Genomic DNA, 18,811 nt, shown 5'->3' with positions numbered 1-18,811 from the left:
GTGTGTGTGTGTCTGAATTCACCTCTTATAGGGACTCCAGTCATTGGGATAGGCCCATCCTAATCCAGTGTGACCTCATCTTAACTTGATTACATGTACAAAGACCCTATTTCCAATCAGGTCTGAGGTTACAGATGGGCATAACTTTTGGAAGGACACTGTTCAATCCAGTATCCTGGTAGATAAAACGCAGTTTCATTATGTATATTCCATTTCAAAAAACCAAAATGTTAAATGAGCCTTTTTGTGTCACCCCTTCAGCCAAGCCTTTAGGGAACAAATAACACTGTGGTTCATTCAAATGAAGAGAGTAAACTTGTACTTCGTAGTAAATTGGTGTTGCGCCGTTTCTTAGTATTTATGGAGTAAAGAAAACAGTTGCTGGGTTTCTTAACCCCTTGCTAGATGCTGCCATGCTGGGGGTGCCCGATGCTTCACAGCCCTGCCCTCCAGGGACTTTCAGTCCAGGTTTGATACAAGACGTTTTTATCCTGAAGTTGTATCGTTATGGATCAGACCAAGAGCTTTGGGGTCAAACTGGCCCAGGTTGGATTCTGTGTCTATGGTTAATAATTCACTTAATCTCTCTTTACTGTAACATGGGGGTATAATAGCAGCACTTACATAGTAAAGTTGTTGCAAGGATTAAATGAGATAATGAATATAAAGTACTTAGCACAGTGCCTGGCATACAGTAAGTGCTATCCTAATGGTGACTGTTATTATTATTACTACTAGAAGCCCAGTGCATGAAATTCATGCACGGGGTTGGGGGGGGGTGTCCCCTCAGCCCAGCCTGCACCCTCTCCAATCCCTCTCACAATCCAGGACCACTGGCTCCTAACTGCTCACCTGCCTGCCTGCCTGATCACCCCTAACTGCCCCCCCGCCATCCTGGTCACCCCCAACTGCCCCCCTGCTGGCCTGGTCGCCCCCAACTGTCCCCCCTGCCGGCCTGGTCGCCCCACGCAGCCTGCTGTTCAGTTGTTACTGTGATGGAGTCCTGGACAATTTTCATATTCCTCTATTATTAGTATAGATTATTAAAAAAACAAGTCCAGTTGGCTGGCACACTCTGTATGAAGTTTCTTCCTCTAAAAAACAGAGCTATTAGAAAAGAGTGTTCTGGTTTGGCTCAGTGTCATGTTGAAATGACTAAATGCTTTCTTTTAAAAATATCTTTAAAAGAATTTTTAAATGGACCCGAAAGACTTTGACAATAACCAGTTTATAAAGCTATAGGACGTGTAGGGGAGGTTCCTTCGCCTGGGATGACTGTGTAAGCCCCAGCTCAGAAAACATGTCATTCCCTGGAGCAAAGGCTGCTTCCTGGGAAATGAGAAAAGCATCAACTGGTGAACTTTTAAACCCACTGGGGAGAAAACCCTTGCCATCGAGGCTCCCTGTGCTCAGGCTCCTCCTCACTTCCTGGCTCCTCACCAATGCTCCTGCAGTGCTGGGGGCTGAGAGTCGCCGTCCTCTTAGGAAGCTGACTCTCAGCGGGCTCCACAGCAGTTGGCAAGGTCCTCCTCAGTCCTTTAGAATTCCTGACACTATGGGATGGAGGTAGGAAATGAACCAGAACTTGGGTTCCTTTTGTTTGGATTTCAAACAAAGAATGTTACTAAGTGCTGGCCTCCAAATGAGCTGTGTCTGAAGGGCCATTTTATTTTAAATGTGAGATGACAAAGGGAAATTTCTTTATTTAAAAAATAAACAGGCTTCTTTGACCTGGAAGTGCCGTGTTTGTTCTGTAGGATGAATTTTCACCAAGGCCGGGTCAAGGGTAGCATTCTGAATGTTGGCTTCATAATCTAACAGAAACTTTTCTTCAGCATTAAAAAAAAAAATCTTTCAATATCCTAGATTATCTGGATATTTCAAGGGAAAACACTTTTTGTCTTAATGTGACAATTCAATTAAACTAATCAAAGATATCTTTGTGTACTTACTACTCCATGCTAGGGAAGACACACACACACACACACACATACACACACACACACACACACACACACTCATACCACACCACACACACACACACACACACACACACACATACAGACACACACACACACTCATACTCATACCACACCACACCATACCACACCACACCACAACAATTACGATCTTGGGATAAGGTAAGACCAACAAACTTGAGACAGAGAAATAACAGCCAGATAGGCTGCCTCCTGGCATTGTGTACCTTAATGAAGTTAAGGAGACGGCTGGCCCAGAATATCTTCCCCTTCCCTTTAATTGACTCCAAAAAATAACAAGTAAAAACCCCCTTTTCTAGTCTATATATAAGTAATGAGTAAATTTCCTCTAATTTATATAGGACTTTTCAAATCTTAAAAATTTGAGCTTGTTGTTTTGTTTTGTTTTGTTTTTAGTACAAAAGCAATACCTGCTTGTAAAAATGTAAATATCACAGAATTATAAGACATAGAAAGTTCAAATCACTCACAGTTCCATTCTTCTCAGATAATGACTGTTCATAACTACCAATATTGATGTTAAAAGTTATCCTCCACATAGTGGGTACTACAAAGATGAAACTTGAGGTATTAAAGATAGAACACAGAAGTGAAGATTTTCAGGAAAACTCACCCCTACAAGTTGCAGAAACTAATATGGCCATGGGTCTCAGGAATTGAATACCTGAGGGGTTCACGTGAGTTTTTTTAAAGACTTTTTTAAAGATCAGTTTTAGGTTTACCACAAAATTGAGAAGAAGGTACAGAGATTTCCCCAATACTCCCTGCCCTCACACATACATTGCCTCCCCCATAATCAACATCACTCACCAGAATGGTACATTTTTTATGAAGGATGAACCTACTTTGACACATCATAGTTCAGTGGGTTTGGACAAAAATATTCATCATTATAATATAATACAGAGTAATTCCAGTGCCCTAAAGATCCTTTGTGCTTTGCATATTCATCTCTCCCCACCACAAACCTTTGGTAACCACTGGTCATTTCATTGTCTCCATAGTTTTGTTTTTTCCCCCCTGATTGTCCTAGAGTTGGAATTATGCAATATATAGCCTTTTAAGATTGGCTTCTTTCACTTAGTAATATACACGTAAGACTCCTCCATGTCTTTTCACAGCTTGTAGCTTATTTTTCTAAGTGCTGAATAATACTCCATTGTTTGGATATACCACTGTTTATTTATCCATTCCCCTACTGAAGGACATCTTGGTTGCTTCCAAATTTGGCAAATATGAATTAGGGTGCTATAAACATCAGTGTGCATTTTTTGTTTTGTTTTGTGGACATGCATTTTCAAGTCCATTGGGTAAATACCAAGGAGCATGATTGCTGTATTATATGTGGTAAGAGTAGGTTTAGTTTTGTAAGAAACTTCCAAACTGTCTTCCAGAGTGTCTATACCATTTGCATTCTCACCAGCAGTGAATGAGTGTTCTTATTGCTCCACATCCTTGCCAGCATTTGGTTTTGTCAGTGTTCCAGATTTGAGCCATTCAGATAAGAATGTAGTGGTCCCTGATGACAGTCTTTTCATACGCTTATTTGCCATCTGTATATATTCTTTGATGAGGTATCTGTTAAGGTCTTTGTTCTGTTTTAGTCAGGTTGTTTGTTTTCTTATTGTTGCGTTCTAAGAATTCTTTGTATATTTTAAATAATAGTCCTTTGTCAGATATGTCTTTTTGCAAACATTTTCTCTCTGTCTGTGACTTGTGTTTGAGTTCTTTTGACATTGACTGTTGCAGAGCAGGAATTTTTAGGTGGCTTGACTAAAGTGTGTGGTATTAAAGGTACCCTTTCTTAGGTCTACTTCTGAGACTGTTCCCATGACAGATGCGTGGGCTGATCCAGGCTGCAGGCTTGACCTCCTGAAAACCTGTTACTTTCTCCACTCGATTCGCCAGATGTCAGTTAGCTTGACTGGAGCCCACATTCTCATGCTCGGATTAAACTATTTTTAAAATCTCCCATCTATTTTTAAAGAACCATCTGTTAAAATTGTGCTTTATCCAATGATAGAAATGCAAAATGTCATGCTTAGCCAGACTTGGTGCTTCAAATTGGTTTCATTCCACAAACACCAAAGTCACTTTGCTTGAAATTAAATTATATCCAGTTCAGAAAGCGTTTATGGACACCTGTTTGGAGACATACACAGGTGAGAAAGGCATTGTTTGCCACCAAGGAGTTTGCATTTCACGAGAAAGGGAAGATATAAATATGAATAACCATAGGTCATAGCTGAATATAATAAATTCCTCAAGAGAAGACTAGGCAAATTATTACATGGGAAATAACTTCTTTCAGCTGTTTGTTTCAACTGTGCATTCTTAGTGCCTAGTGCAGCACTTGGAAAGTCATAAGTAGTCGATAAATGCCTGGTTGGTTGAGTGAATGCATGGATGAGTGAATGGTGGAAGGGCAATGGACATGGTTACATTTTTTTCCCCAAGAAAGTCATTTTGGGGAACACTAGGGAACAGACAGATTTGACTGATTCATTCAGAGGTGTAATAAAAGGGAAGCATGTTCCTGAGGGCGGGGAGTGCAAGGCTGGGACATTTGTCCTTGATGGACACCTTGTTTGTTTCCTGAACAGGGACTGACTTGGTCAGAGCTGAGCTGGAAAATGATCAGTGTGCTAGGAGTTCGTTGCAGGACCTCTAAATGACTGTGGCCAGCAAACTGATTGTATTAGGGCAGTGGTCGGCAAACTGCGGTTCGCGAGCCACATGCGGCTCTTTGGCCCCTTGAGTGTGGCTCTTCCACAAAATACCACGTGTGGGCACGCATGTACAGTGCGATTGAAACTTCGTGGCCCAGGCGCAGAAGTTGGTTTTCGGCTCTCAAAAGAGATTTCAATTGTTGTACTGTTGATATTTGGCTCTGTTGACTAATGAGTTTGCCGACCACTGGATTAGGCCAATTTTTCTCCAGGATATTTAAGAAAATCAAAGTGATCAGAATAGACCAGTGGTTCTTAAATTTTAGACACAGTAAAATCGTCAAGGGAGTTATTTAAATGTGCAGATTTCAGGCACTTACCTCCAGAAAGTCTAGTTTAGCTGGTTTAAAGGGGAACTCCTCCTCCCTCTAATCTGTACAGTTAACAGGAACTTCCAGGAGATCCTGATGCAGATAGATTTTTGGAGCTCAGTTTGAGGAGTCCTGGAGTTGTGTTTACCTGTCAACATTATCTTGCCCAGACTCAGACAGAGCTCTTGGGGCAATATTTCCCAGACTGGCTTATAGCATGTGTTTGCATTGCTGCTTGGTTAGACGTTCTTTGTGGTACCTTTGTTCTGGTCTATGATTTGGAACCATTCCAGGAGACTCTTAGGGCACATATAGTACCATTTACCCAAGAATTGGGGTGGAGGGTAGTGAATTGCTTGTGTGGTGTTTTTTGTTTGTTTGTTTGTTTGTTTTTTATTCCTCCTCCCTCATCCACCTGCTTGTGGTTGGATAGAGACATTTATTTATATACTGTAGCATGTTAGAAACCCAGAAAAGTTATTATTCAACATTCCAGCTAAATCAACTGTTATCTCCAAATGTTTTCATGCTTAGAAACTTACTCTCTCCTATTCTGTTTTGTACTTTTTAACATGCATTGATGATATTATACCAGCCCTCTGTTCTGACTTTCCCATGATCTTTGGTAATTAAATTCTGCCTTAACCAGTACCACCACTTATCAAGACTTTGTCATGAGAGGCAAAATTAATATCACGGGCAGTGGTTGGCATTCTAGGACTCTAAGAAAAAATGAGTGGGAAGAGTGTTTGGATAAGGATGCCTGCTAGCCAGGGTGGGGTGCGGCTTAGGGGGAGGTGGCTATATTCCAGGCCAAGAGAAACCCAGGGGTGACTGGGCAAGTGTCCCTTTTCCTCTGCCATTCTTGGCATTGCTAACAGGACATTCCTGTGGTTAGATGGAGGTGATGGAGGTGGGGAAGGAACAGCCTGCAGATCTGGTGACATCCGAGTGACTAGCAGTCCACTCTCTTCTGCTTGATAGGGAGGAGAAATGCTAGATGAGGAGAGGGTGGGAGGCTGGGGGAAGAAGAGGGTTTGTTGCTACCCACTGGGAAACGTACTGTTAGGCATGGCAAAGGCAAATCTGACTGTATCATAAGGCCCCAACGCTTTCCCACTGGGTGGGCAAACAGTAGCCTTAGAGGGAAGTGCCATTGTCACAGGTGACTACACACAGGGGTAGTTTGTAGGAATATTGCTGTTGAGTTTCTGGAAAGAGGCCAACAGTACAACTCAGGAATTATGAAAACTAGTTAAGTTGTTGGAGTTGTGATGGAGAACCATTTCCAAGTGTTCATTAAAACATCACTTGTGAGCAAGTGTGGGTCTCAGAGGGGGTTACTGACATTCAGAAAGAAAGCAGGCCAATGCTGGCTGTAGTCAAAGCTTGGGAGGATTTGACTGTGTGACATGGTAATTGTTGGGGAGGCAGGATGGCACTCAGACACAGGAACCATGAAGGGCGTGTTGCAGCTGGAGAGGAACAGTAAAGATGAGCAGTTACTATTGAGGCTCTGTGGGGTCCAGGAAAGTTTTTTTTTTTTTTTAATTCTGAGATATATTTCCACATGTTTATATTCTTAACTTTTTTTAAAGTGCAGCTTTGTTGATTTATTAACAATAGCCATTCTGAGAGGTGTGAGGTGATATCTCATTGTGCTTTTAATTTGCATTTCCCTGATGATTAGTAATGCTGAGCGCCTTTTCATATGTCTATTGGGCATGTATGTCCTCTTTGGAGAAATGTCTATTAGGGTCCTCTGGCCATTTTTTGATGTTTGGGTTTTTTGGGGGGTGTTAATTTGTATGAGTTGCTTATGTATTTTGTATATTCAGCCCTTACTGGATGTATCAATGGTGAATGTCTTCACCCATTTAGTAGGTTGTCTTTTCGTTTTGTTGATGGTTATGGTTTCCTTCACTGAACAGCATGTTTATAGCTTGAAGGGAACGCTCCAGTACAGGGGAACCTAATGAGAAGACACAGAGGCAGAAACTGCAGAAGGAGAATCCTTGAGTAGCAAGAGGAGATACGATCCATGCCTATGCAGAAGGGTTGGCCTCGGGTCAGGACGCATCGACAGATCATGGGTTGTAGTGGGAGGGAAGGCAGACAACAGATGCAGGGAGGATGGTAGATTTGGAATTGGGAGGATGTAGGAATTCTTTTCTGATTGCAGACTTGTGGACTAGAGTAATAGATGGAGCAAAGAGAAAGACACAAGAGCTGTCCTCTGTGATGAGTTGAATGGTGTCCCCAAATTCCTGTCCACCCAGAACCTGAGAGTGTGACCTTATTTAGAAATAGGGTCTTTATAGTTAAGACTAGAGGCCTGATGCACGAAATTCATGCGAGGGGCTCAGCCCTTGCAGCCCCGGCTTCGTCCATAAGGTCATCCGGTCTAATTAGCACATTACGCCTTTATTGTTATAGGTGAGGTCATACTGGATTAGGGAGGGCCCTAAATCCAATGACTGGTGTCCTTATGAGAAGCGGTGAGGACACAGGGACACACAGGGGAGAAGGCCGTGTGACAATAGAGACAGAGACTGGAGTGATGCAGCCACAAGCAAAAGAACCATCCAGGAGCCACCAGCTAGTAGCGTCAAGGGAAGATCTTTCCCTAGAGGCTTCCAAGAGAGCATGGCCCTGCCAATCCCTTGATTTTGAACTTCTAGGGTTTAGGCCTATCAGAGGATAAATTTAAATGGTTTAAGCCAACCAGTTTGTGGCACTTTGTTACAACAGCTCTAGGAAGCAAATACAACCAGCAACTTCCTATTCAGTCAGGGGCTCCCCGCTCAGTTGCCGCTGTGGTCATGAAAGAGTCATTGTTTGTAGATCCACGTGGCTGTGGTTCAGATCCATGCCTGGGTCTCCTGTACCGGGCGTGCCAGCACAGACACTCACATTCGGATAATGAAAGGGCTGGTGCAGAAGGGTGCGTTGGGCAATGCCTTGGGGGCCCCCCTCATTCTTTGTGGAACACTTAGGGTAGCATTGTTTAAGCTGTGCAGCTTCCTGCCACATAAAGGGGCGATTTCCTGCTCAAATATCGTCCCGCTGCTATGCGGAGATGCTGGCGGCCGCCATGACGTAGGCTGGTTCCCTCACGTCCGTCCCTCCAGCCTAAAGTCTGGATAGCACAAGGTGTTTCCATAAGAAACTGGCGGTCTGTTTCTGAAGCACCCATCAAGAGTTTAATGAGGGCTCCTTCTGAGTCCATGCAGCAAAGGAGTGCTCTGCCCCTCCTTCTCCTGCTTGCTGCCCTAAACAACCGCCAACCCCAAAAGGACCAATCCACAGTGGGAGGAACTCCCACTCGGGCCCGGGAAGTTAGTGTCCGTTGTTGGAGGAGCTTAAAGCCGTGCACTGCCCAGTCTGGAACAGGTTTGCAGAAGGCAAGCCTGACCCTCTGTGCTTCCCTGAGGCTGGTGCGCAGGTTGTGGGAGCGCCGCCCTGGCGTCTGGGTGCTCTTTCTGAGAACTTGAGAAGGTAGGAGCAGCGGTCAGGATGCCCTGGTTAATGACTCATTCCACATTCATCGAGCCCCTGCTGTACACTAGGATTTATGTCAGGCAGGGGGCAGGTAGAAAGAAGGAAAGCCAAGCCTCCGTCCTCTGAGAGTGGCTGGTCGTGTGGAGGCCTACGGGTTAACAATAGATGCAAGTCTCTGTGGGGAGGACTGGGTGGAACAATGTGTAGAAGGCACGTGAAGGGGTGACTCACTCCCTCTAGGAGAGGCAGGGAGGGCCTGTCCCAAGACAGAACATTTCCTCAGGAACTTGAAATGCTGAGAAGTTGAGGAGCTCACTTGGTGGAGAATAGGAGAAAGGACATTCCAAGAGCCAGGTGCTGCAGGTGGGTGCCGCAGGTGGGTAGTGGGGAAGCCCTTCTTTTGAAGCCTCCTTAAGAATAGGGAAGGTGAGGCCCCGGTTATATTGCAAAGGTCAAAGGTAGCTATTCCATACCCTGAGGACAGCAATGATGAAGGGTTAGGAGGACAGCATCTCTTTCAGCGTCAGCCTGGTTTTAATCCTCTCTTGCACCGGTGAGGTAGGGCAAAGGCTTGGTCCTGGTTTCAGCTCAGCTCCTAGTAACCCAAGTCACTTCAGCTCTATTGCCCTCATCTGTAAAGTGGGTGAGAGGCAGGCTCTCTAAGGTCCCCCCGAGTCTAACATTCTGTGGGTCTGGGGCTCCTTGAAGGACCATGAAGTGTGGATCCGGAGTGTCAGGTCAAAGGAGCAGAGGGCTGGCTGAGGAGCAGAGTGGGAAGTCACACTGAGGAGGAGGAGGCAGGAAGGGAGGCCCACGGAAGTGCCTGAAAAGGTTTAGTGGGAGCCCCAGGAGGAGAGCTGCATGGTTCAAAGACGTAGGTGAGGGTCCCAGTGTCCAATGCTGAGGACTCAGAAAGGTTCCTAAAGTAGCAAGAAGAGGTCATGGTTGACCTTTGCAGAGCAGAAGCCAGGTTGGAGGGCTCAGCAGGAATGGAAGGGTGTTGAGGAGGAGGGTTCATGCTGGGCTAAACTCTGAAGCAGTACATCGGGGCGGCCTTTTACTTCCTCATGGTTGCTCCTTCCTCCCTCTGTGCTCCCAGCCCCCATGCTGCCACTGATTGCTTCAGATCCCACCCCACCCATTGCTGCTCTCCAGGAGTGCTCCAGCGTTCTGTGCTCCGACCCAAACTGATTTCCCAACAACACTTAAATAAATAAGTAAGATTAATTTACTGGGTGCTACTCTGTGCCAGGCACTGTGTTGAAGGCTTTACATGTAGATTACATTTATCTTTGCAATACCCTGTGGTAAGTACTGTGATTTTCCCCTTTTTACAAATGGGGAAACGGAAAGTAAGAAACTGACTCACACTCATGTCTCAAAATTACGATTTGAACCCAGGCAGCATGACTCCAGAGCCCAAGCTTTAAGACTAATTCATACTATGATGTAAGTGACTGATGGATGAGTCCATGTGGAAATTAAACTTCTTGATTTTGTATTGTAAAGGTGGGGAGTTCAAATGCAGGACTTTTTCCTAGTCTCTCTTAAATTATATTGCACAGATTACTGGGAGTTCAGACTTTTTGTCTATTAGGAAAAGAAAAACTCCCAGTAAGTTTGTCAGTGAGTTTCAAGAGTTTGTGAATGAAAGAAAGGGGAGACACAGTAGGTGGAGTTGATTTTTGCTTTTTTAAGGAGTGAAAGATTTGTGCATATTTGAACGCAGAGGGAAGGTAACCATGGAGAAGGAACCACTGGAGGTGAGAGAGAGAGAGAGAGAGAGAGAGAGAGAGAGATATCTGGAGGTCCCAAAGAATCAGAAGGAAGTAGGCTCTCAGGCAGTGGAAGGGGGTTCACTCTACCAAACAGGAACAGCTCTCTCCCCTGAATGGAAGGGAAGCTGGGGGCGGGGGGAAGGGGGTACGTGAGGGCACAGATGTGTGTGGAACTGACAAACCTGGACAAAAGGGAGAGCAGGATGACCACCGTGGTCTGCTTGGCAAGCGGGTGGAGAGGGCATCCGTGCATCAGGCGGCTCAAGCAGGAAGGAGACAGTACAAACCTCCTGAGCACATCTCGGGAGAAGAGACCTGCGGTGGGAAGGGTGGGGTTGGAGCCTCCTCTCAGGGCTCCAGTTTCCCATGGATACCCTCATCCCTCCGTCCTCACCGCTGAAAGGCCCCTTAACTCCAGGCTGGGCTCCGAGATCCGAGCTAGGTGATTTCTGCGGCGTCTGACTGAGCCTCACACCCTCTCCCGTGGTCTCAGGCAGTCTCCCTGTCACTTTGAAGACAGCCTCAATGAGTGCCGTCATGCACCACGAACACATCTTCCTCCAGCATCTGAGTCACAACAAGCGGCGTCTCCTTCACCTGAGCCTCAGGAACACAGAAAACTCCCTGTCCAGGGAGCCGGAGTGCTCCGACAGTCACAGGGGAGGGCCATCTCTGACTGGATTCCTTTTGCGTGTTTTAGGAGAGGAGGAGGAAGATGGAGGAGAGGAAGATGGGTTGGACAGCACGGTCAGGGACCCGGGGCCCAAGGTGTCAGGTAGGACGGTGTCGGAAGCTCAGCTTGCCCGGAGGATCACCAAAGGGAAGAACACGCGGCGGCTGCTGTCCAACAAGCCACAGGACTTCCAGGTAGGAAGAGCCGAGTGCCCTTGGCCTTGTCTCACCGCAGCGCCCGGCTTCTGCACGGCAGGGCTGCCGGGGAGGACCTGCTCTCAGCAGTGGCTCAGCTAGTTAGAGAAGACATCAGGCCCTTAACCCGCTAAGAAGAGCTCTCCATCGTTCTTCTTCGTGCGGGAGGAGGTGTAGTCAAGCTCGATGGGAAATCAAACCATCCCTGCTTCCCGCGGGGGTAGGAATAGAAGCCCGGGCACTGCGTTTCCATAGCTCTGGGCACTGCCTTCTTCGCAGAGGTGGCTGTGGAGTGAGTTCGTACACCCCAGGGCTCGGCTGGGGTCTGAGCAGTGGCCTCAGCCCTGCCCGCCCTTCCCCAGGCCAGCTCTGGAGTATTGCAACCCCCCTCTTGGTTTCTGCCCCCCAACCCCTGTCCCCACCTTGGGAATGAGCACAGGTGGCTGCTCCCAGTCCGTGAGCACCGGCACATTGCCAGGCTGCCCGGCCGGGTTCAGCCCTCCTCCCAGGTGAACGAGCGGAGGCAGCGCCTGAGGATTCCCTTACAAAGTCCCCGTAACAGCACCCCTTCTGTGCTTGCAGATCCGGGTCCGAGTGATCGAGGGCCGGCAGTTAAGTGGCAACAACATAAAACCTGTGGTCAAAGTCCACGTTTGTGGCCAGACGCACCGAACAAGAATCAAGAGAGGGAACAATCCATTTTTCGATGAGGTAAACGGGCTAAGGGAGCCTGTTCTATGTATATGCACCTTCCTGCCTTCCACCCACCTGTCCCCTGTCCCATGTGGGAGCGGAACACATACAACTTAACTGGTAAAGACGATACAGAGTTCCGGCGTTACACGTGAGAACCGCTGGAATCCCACAGCCTGCTTCATCATTGCCTCTCAGAGCTGCTGGGGGTCTGTCTGGGATTCTTGCAACAATCTCCTGACGGAGCCCTTCCTAATGGGTCCTGGTACTCCTGTGTGGAGCCCATGACGGCACCGACTTCTGCCTTTGGTCTTTCTAATCAGCAGGATGCTCTGTGTGGCTAAGTGACCTGACTTTGTAACAGTGTCACAAACTTACTTGGCCATAAAAATAATAGATGTTAAAGAAAAGCAATGATGGGCAAAAAGGATTTTTTTTTTCTCTCTCTCCTTATACTGAGAATATAGCTTGGTTCTGTTGGCTTCTTCTGTCACCCTCCTCAAAAAATACTGAATACCTTCCTCAAAAATGCTGAAAACCTGACTCAAATGCCACAAAACCCCACAGTTAGGCCTGTGAAGAGAAAGTACAGGTTTGGGGAATTTTGAGAGTCTAGTTTGCTCTACTGAGGAGATGTACTTCTTTTCCTTTTTTAAAAAAAATATTTTTTTATTGATTTCAGAGAGGAAGGGAGAGGGAAAGAGAGATAGAAACATCAACGATGAGAGAGAATCGTTGATCGACTGCCTCCTGCACGCTCCCTACTGGGTGCAAGCTCGCAACCCGAGCATGTGCCCTGACTGGGAATCGAGCCGTGACCTCCTGGGTCACAGGTCGACGCTCAACCACTGAGCCACCATGGCCGGCTGAGGAGATGCATTTCTGAGATTCCTGTGGCCTGCATCTCAGGCCGTTTTCTGAGCCCAGGCCTTTCCTACCACAGTTTCTTATCACAGTTCCTCTTAGTTCCCTAAAGCTTCTAATCCCAGCCCCAGCTTTTGTACTTTTTTTTCCTACCTCTGTTCACAAAGAGCTGGTTTCTTCTGTCTGGTGTTCCTGCTTCTGCCCCTTTGTTCAAGATGGCCCCCAGCTTTGGAGAAAGCCCCATTTCCTTCTCACCTCTCTGGCTCCTGCAGTGAATCGCAGACAGCAGCCTACAGATAAGGGGTTCCAGAGTTCATTTAAGAGGGGGGTGGGTGCTCACTGAGATGGGGCACTTGAAATGGACTTGGGGAAAGGCTGGGAGGTCATGTTGGAGGACAAGGTACTGGATGCCAAAGGCGGGAGACCTGTGAATGCGTTTATAATGCAGGGTAAATATTTACTCAGTTACATTCTCAGGAGCCCAGCATGATTCACCATCTCAGAATTTTCCCATTTTAATGATTTTTTTTTTTTTTTGAGATTAGATCTCTTGACAAAAGGGAAGAATCAGATAACTGAGCCAATTTATACATCAAGAAAGGAATTTTACTAAAACATCACTAGTTTATGTACATCTTCTTAACCAAGCGATTAAACATGGTATCACCAATCATGGGTCAGACTGACTTGTGTGTCCTGATGTGATCTAATGGAGTAATCCTCACCTGGGTTGTTTCTTGTCCAATGGTCAATGTGAATCTAACAGTGAGGAGTCATCCAGATTGTGGGGTGTTCTTCAGCATAACCAGTCATGACAGACAAAAACACACAACGAAAACAGGCAGGAGTACTGTTCTAGATAAAAGGAGGCTAAACAGCCACAACAACTAAATGCAATGTATGACCCTTGAGTGGTCCTAGATTTAAAAAACTTTTTCAGGACAATTGTAGAAATTTGAATGACTGTATGTTAGCTGTTGTCTTTCTTGGGTGTGATAATAGTAGTGTGATTGTATATAAGGATGTCTTGCTCTTAGGAGATACATGAGAATCTGTTTTAAGGAGTGAAGTGTTATGGTACCTAGAACTTTCAAACAATTCAGTTAAAAAGAAGGGGACATTTCACTAAACCTGAAATGTCCCCAAAATGCTAACAATTGGTGAACATAAATGAAAGATGGTATTTATTTTACTGTGTTTTTTTTCTATTTCTTTGTAGACTTAAAATATTTATAAGTAAAAAGTAGGAGAAAAATGTCTCAGTTTAAGTAAATGCTCAATCTTTCTCTCTTAAAAGTAAACTTTATTGGTTTATAAACTCTGTGTATCCAATATTTATCTCCCAAGCATCAACTTTCTTAAACTTAGCTGGTACAATGAGTTAAAATGTGGTCAATATTGACTCTACTGAGGAACTAACATTATCTAATGGGCAAAGTTAACTTCGAAGGTGTTTTGTTAGAAAGAACAAAATTAGAGTCACTAAACACAAATGATAGAGCTAAAAATGATAGAATTAAACTCAACTTTCCAGGTCATACAAGTCCTAAGCATAAAATGCAACCTTAAATCTTTACTTAATTGAGCTAGTAGCTAACTGATTCAAAAAGAATAATCTTATTTAGGTAAATAAGCACTATAGTTGTTACTTAACCTTTTTTTCCTTTTTCAACATGCAGAGGTGAGTTTACTATCAAGCCCATGAAGCTTAAGCCTTGGGGCCTTTTCTCAGGTCTTGCAATGTGTTCACATGGTCAAATCTAATATGGAGTTTGTGTGTTGGGAGGGCCCTCAAAATTATAGTATCGTACGCACTAAACCTGAGTTCAAATCTAATATGGAGTTTGTGTGTTTTGGGAGGGCCCTCAAAATTATAGTATCGTATGCACTAAACCTGAGTTCATTCTTGCTAACATTCAAACAATCTTCTCTTTGTTTTGACAGTTATTTTTCTACAATGTCCACATAACCCCTTCTGAATTGATGGATGAGATCATTAGCATTCGGGTAAGGGGGACAACGGAGTAGGAAGGTGGTGCCAACTATCTGCCAGATAGAGCCACTAATCTTTCCCCCACTCTTCCTTCTTCCAGGTTTATAATTCCCATTCTCTGCGGGCAGATTGTCTGATGGGGGAATTTAAGGTGGGTGACAGCTGTCAGTTTCATTCAGCTTACATCAAAGATGGGCACTTTCATAATGAGGACTCAGGTTCCTGGCCAGATCTCAGGATGCCCATCTTGGTGACATCTTAAGGTTATGTGTCAGGGATTGATGCCATGATCCTTGCTGAGGGCTGGAATACCAGTAGGACATGAATGCCCCAGGGGCCAGAAACCAGCTGCATATCCTCTGGGTGTAGTGACTTCCAAAGTACGACACTTAGCAGCATCCTAAAGCAAGATAACCCGAAACTGCCACATCGGGCCCTTCCCAGCACCCCAGCAGTGGATGGAAGCCAGTATACTGCTTCAAAGGGAAGGGGTGATTTATGGCAAGAAGCCCATCACACAGCTGCACTTACCAGTGGCCTCAGGGCGCCATCTACAAAGCCAGTTCTTATAAACCTGGAGTATAAAGGCAAGCCAAACCAGGGATGAAAATCAGGGTGTTTTTCCAAGTAACGAACAGTGGAATTAAGGACACGTACTTGGTGCCTTCTACATGGAATGGGCTGTATCTCAAAGGAAGGAGCTTGTAGTCATGAGAGGTCCTAGAGCAGTGATGGCGAACCTATGACACGCGTGTCAGCACTGACACACGTAGCCATTTCTGATGACACATGGCCGCTGAGGCGGCCGCATGCCGAGGATGAAACATTTGCTGCTCCTGACGATGAAACATTTGCGAAATAATGTTTTTTCCTCAAAGTGGCACACTACCCGAGTTATGCTCAGTTTTTTGGCAAAGTTTGACACACCAAGCTCAAAAGGTTGCCCATCACTGTCCTAGAGGTTGATCTGGGTCAGGCAGACCTGTGTTCATACCCTATCTGCCACTAACCAGCCACATGTCAACTTCTCTGATCCTTAGTTTCTTCATCTGTAAATGGGATCATTGTGAAGATAGAATAATTGAGAGAATATATAAAATATCTAGCACAGCACCTGGCACATTAAAGTGCCCAATCAATGATTACATTGATATTAGAATTAGTTGGAGGAGTGGAGTATTGGATAAGCAGTTGGGTCAGGTGACTTCCTCTAGGGTAACCACCAGTCCAGGTTTGCCTGGGACTGAGGGGTTTCATAGAATGTGAAACTTTCTGTGCTACCGGAAAGTTCCAAGCAAATAGGGACACACTGATCACCCTCCTTCCGTGGTTCCTTCCTGCTCTAAGACTGGCTCATTAATTCAAAATGATGGACTGAGGTTCTCCTATATGCCACACACAGAGAGTATGATGGAAATGTTGAGTCCCAAAGAAATTTAAGTGTAGTCAGGAGCATTCTATTTAAATATAATAATGATGGTTTCTTTGATTTTAAAACTGATTTTAAAATCCAAACTCCTTTAATTGTTTTTTCCCAGATTGATGTTGGATTCATTTATGATGAACCTGGTAAGCATTGTTCTCTCCATGAACTGGAAGATTCTGAGAATCAAGGAAGTTGGGAGGATCAAGGAATAAAAAATATTGTTTTCTTGATTGAGAAGGGGGAAGGATACTTAGTGGGAATGAATAAAAGTGTGGATTTTATTTTTTAAAATCTAATGGTAATTATCTCAATGTTCACAAATAGGTAATTCCTCTGTTTTATGAGGATATTTGCATCTTGTCAAAGTCAAATGATGAAGTCCATTCATAGAGTGTAGAGAGCCTTGTTTGGGTCACACGGGGAGGATGGGGATGGAGGCCGTGTAGAGTGGAGGACATTCATTCAGGCACTCATCTGGGGAAACTGGCGTGCTATGATGACACTTTAGAGGAAATGTTTGTTTGTCTTACAGCAGATGAAGTCACAGACTCGTCGGCTTCTTTTTAAAGTGTCCTTGTCCGTTTACTCCTTTTTTATTTTAGGTCACGCTGTCATGAGAAAGTGGCTTCTTCTCAATGACCCCGAAGATGCCAGCTCGGGTGCTAAAGGTTACATGAAAGTCAGCATATTTGTCCTGGGAACCGGAGATGAGCCTCCTGTGAGCCCCTGCGTTTTCTGCCACTTACGCTTTTCACTGCAAAATAGGGCAAGGATTAGCAAGGGGCACCAGTACTTAAGTGGAGCTCAGCTTCTAATTAAGAAATGTTTTTCAAAAGCGCTTCTTTTCTTCCTGGCAGAATTATTTTCTAGCTCACTTAGATGCCTTCCGGGTGTCTATGAGTGGGTGTTTCATTCAGTATAGATAAGTGTGTTTTTAGGACTTTGTTGCATGAGTTTATCTAGAGAGCATAGCTCACTTGCAGAATCAGACATTGCTACCTAAAAGGACAGTGTCATCTAGAAAATTGGGCAGCAAACCCAGGAATAATGAGAGGGCTGAGAGAAATCAGAAGAATTTCAGGTTCTCTCTCTCTCTCTCTCTCTCTCTCTCTCTCTCTCTCTCTCTCTCTCTCTCTCCCTCCCTCCCTCCCTCTGGCCCCTCTACTATTTAGTGCTCATAAAATTACAGAACATATTATTTTCTCATGGTGTCTTGAGAAAATGCGCATTGATTTTTGTAGAGCAGTTTTGTTGAATTGGTGGCTGAACTCTTAAGCCTGAAACAGGAAATCCTAATGGAAACGGCTCTGATTGGTGTGGTTTTACAAGCATCAGTTTGGTTCTTCCAAGCGCTGCTCTTCTGTGTGTGTGATTTGTTATTGTGTGTCCCCAACAGCCTGAGAAACCGGATCGTGATAATGACGGTGACGATGTGGAGAGTAATTTGTTACTACCTGCTGGCATCGCCCTCCGGTGGGTGACCTTCTTGCTGAAAATCTACCGAGCAGAGGACATCCCCCAGAGTATGTATTGATTTCATCCTGCTCCAGATTATCAGTTATTTTCATGATTAGATATGTTAAAATCATACTCCAAATTGGGATTGGTGCTCCATTATCATTCATATGTGTGTGTGTGTGTGTGTGTGTGTGTGTGTGTGTGTGTGTGTGTGTATAATTTTTTCTTAAAGGCTTACATGACTTATTTTCATTCATTTTGGCCCCATTGCAAGCTACCTGAGTTGGTTCATGAGGTGGCAAATTGGTCATTAATACATGTTTTTGGTTGAGTCCTTTGGCCCGCTCTTCTCCATCCTTTCTTTCTTTAATGTTCCATATCTTCTCTTTGTTCTAGAGAATACCAAAGAGAGGTCAGCAGTTAGCACTTCCAACTCCTTTAATCCCAAATGAAAACGTGAAATTTTATAAACAAATGAATGTGTTTGCCATTGGGTTATTACAAAATGGCTGAGCAAAAGGTGGTTAAATGCCAATAAGTAAAAGTCTGTCAGTATTGTATTAGGAGATATGTGTTTTAAGAGATTGGATGCATTTGGTGTTCAGAGAGACTAGTCCAGTTAGTCCACTGTCATTGCTGAGGCCCAGCATCCTATCTTCCTGGCCTGGCTTATGTGCTTCCTGTTGGACCCTGGGACAAAGGACTCCTCTTCAAGTCGCCGGGGACAGCACCCACTACTCAGGCCATGACCGCTTCAGGATTGGCTACTTTTCCTGGGAACACCCCTTCCCTTCTTAAAGACCCTATAATGACCCCCCATACCACATTTTCCTCAGAAATATTTTGAATGAAGTAAATAAATTAAAACACATTAAAATTCCTACCTACTTGAGTTTGTTAAAATAGAGAAATCTGTTGTTTATAAGTGATTAAATGTGTTATTTATGATTATGTCAAATTTCCCTGAATTTATCTGAAAAGTCAGACTAGGCCAATATCATTTTGGCCTAAAGCACCTTTTCCAAATTAAAACCAGGCCTGAGTTTGAGAGTTGTCTCTTTTTATTTCTACTTTCTCCTCAATAAATGATTGATTCTTAACAGAATATTTTATCAATTTATTTTTCAAGGTGTTCCTATTAATTTTAAAACTCTTCGGGGAGAAAACATTTTCTCTCTCAACTAAGACACA

The 18,811-nt window shown here is 44.7% G+C and overlaps 1 protein-coding gene across 2 annotated transcripts in view; it reads left to right on the top strand.

Annotated features, from left to right (window-relative positions):
• MYOF (myoferlin) overlaps positions 1-18,811 on the top strand; it is a 132,326-nt gene that overhangs the window by 37,353 nt on the left and 76,162 nt on the right. For both annotated transcript variants that reach the window (XM_008156899.3, XM_028133162.2), the window contains exons 6-12: positions 11,020-11,186; positions 11,769-11,897; positions 14,688-14,750; positions 14,837-14,887; positions 16,275-16,305; positions 16,765-16,880; positions 17,559-17,685. In XM_008156899.3, coding sequence (XP_008155121.2) covers positions 11,020-11,186; positions 11,769-11,897; positions 14,688-14,750; positions 14,837-14,887; positions 16,275-16,305; positions 16,765-16,880; positions 17,559-17,685 — 684 coding nt within the window. The remainder of the gene's footprint in view (positions 1-11,019; positions 11,187-11,768; positions 11,898-14,687; positions 14,751-14,836; positions 14,888-16,274; positions 16,306-16,764; positions 16,881-17,558; positions 17,686-18,811) is intronic.

Source organism: Eptesicus fuscus, chromosome 17, assembly GCF_027574615.1.
Source record: "Eptesicus fuscus isolate TK198812 chromosome 17, DD_ASM_mEF_20220401, whole genome shotgun sequence".
NCBI classification, from domain to species: Eukaryota; Metazoa; Chordata; class Mammalia; order Chiroptera; family Vespertilionidae; genus Eptesicus; species Eptesicus fuscus.
Note: the sequence above shows the minus strand (reverse complement) of the source record. Positions and strands in the feature narration are given on the sequence as shown.